General features: G+C 45.0%; 1 protein-coding gene across 1 annotated transcript in view; it reads left to right on the top strand.

The window, feature by feature from the left end:
* Positions 1 to 736: 736 nt before the first annotated feature.
* LOC104495356 (membrane-associated phosphatidylinositol transfer protein 2-like) overlaps positions 737 to 1,337 on the top strand; it is a gene marked incomplete at its 3' end in the record, with an annotated part of 60,880 nt that continues 60,279 nt past the window's right edge. Inside the window, exon 1 of the mRNA XM_010138315.1 lies at positions 737 to 911. Coding sequence (XP_010136617.1) covers positions 834 to 911 — 78 coding nt within the window. The remainder of the gene's footprint in view (positions 912 to 1,337) is intronic.

Below are 1,337 nucleotides of genomic sequence, written 5' to 3'. Positions count from 1 at the left end.
GTTTAATCCGCTAGATAAGTTGGTTGGTGATTGATATTTTTTTTTACATTGCAGTTTGATCTTTGGCTGTATTCTTACACGGCGGGGTGTAAAAATGAGCCTGGCATCAACCTCAGTGGCGGGAGGATTTTTCCTGTGGGCTACTTTGGGGGCAGAAGAGAAGGGACCCTACCATGGCAGTAGAATAAAGCAGGGAAGAAAAGCACATTTCTGCTCTCTTTCTGGATAGAATCCAAATTATTTTCTTCATCGTGGTGTTACCATGGGGCGAGAAAGTCTGATTATTGCCTTTTCTTGCTGCTGAATGCACATGAGAGGATAGAGCTGATACCTTTGAGTGGATGCCTCTCCAGCGTGGTGTTGACACTGTTCAGATACTTCATTGTCAGGCAACACAAGGTCCACCCCTTCATTTCGAGCTGTTGTCACATCTCTTCCACGGAGATGCTATTGCATATGAAAGTCTGATTGATAGGGTGGCAGAGGTCAGGAGGGTAATAGCTCTGATGGCATCCCCTGAAGCAAATCAAAATTCTTCTAAAAGATTCTGTTTGGTTTGATACCAAGGGTCTAGTAGCACTCCAGGGATTCTTCTCTCTACTATTAAGCTTATAGTTATTACAGAAATTAATGTTTGCCTGTTGTGTTTGTTTATTTTTCCTGATAGGATATTCTGCAATAAGGATGGAAAATAACTGCTTCTCTTTTTTTTTTTTTCTTTCTCTCTCTGTTTCAGGCATCCTCAATGCATTTGCTTGCTGTTATTTAAGAAGCCTGTACTAAAATCTTCTGGACTGTGTTTCTGAGTGAACAAAAGATTTTTGGTATTCAAAATGCTCATAAAGGAATATCGTATTCCTCTGCCAATGAGCGTGGAAGAATACCGAATTGCGCAGCTCTACATGATACAGGTCAGTAACATCTCAGCCCGTGCCGATGGCTTTGTGTGGAGAAGTGGAGTGTTGCTGCAGAATCGGATGTTTTAAATTTGAGGTTCGTGTATATAAAGCAGGGGGGGAAAGTAAAACAAACTCCGGTTTCTGGCTTGCCTGCTCTTGTCCTTACATTAGAGAAGCTCTGATTGACCTAGCTGGGGAGCAGCGGCGCACGGGTAGGCTGTTCGGGAGGAGAGCAGCGCGGAGCTGCAGCGGGTGGGTGGTGCCTACCTGGAAGTGGCCGAGCTGTAGGGCTTAAGCAGCCACTGTTTCCCAGTTGGGTTGTGGTTACTGGTCATGCCAGTTCCAGCTGCAAGCCAAAGGCTCGTGCTGTTCTGTTAGGAAGAGACAGTCTAGTGTGCATCTGAGCGGGTAAACCAAAGGCATAACTTTGAATTGGGG

The sequence above is a fragment of the Buceros rhinoceros genome, unplaced genomic scaffold (assembly GCF_000710305.1).
Source record: "Buceros rhinoceros silvestris isolate BGI_N320 unplaced genomic scaffold, ASM71030v1 scaffold2146, whole genome shotgun sequence".
Lineage (NCBI taxonomy): Eukaryota > Metazoa > Chordata > Aves > Bucerotiformes > Bucerotidae > Buceros > Buceros rhinoceros.
The sequence above is the reverse complement of the archived record's forward strand: the minus strand, read 5'-3'. Positions and strand labels throughout refer to the sequence as shown.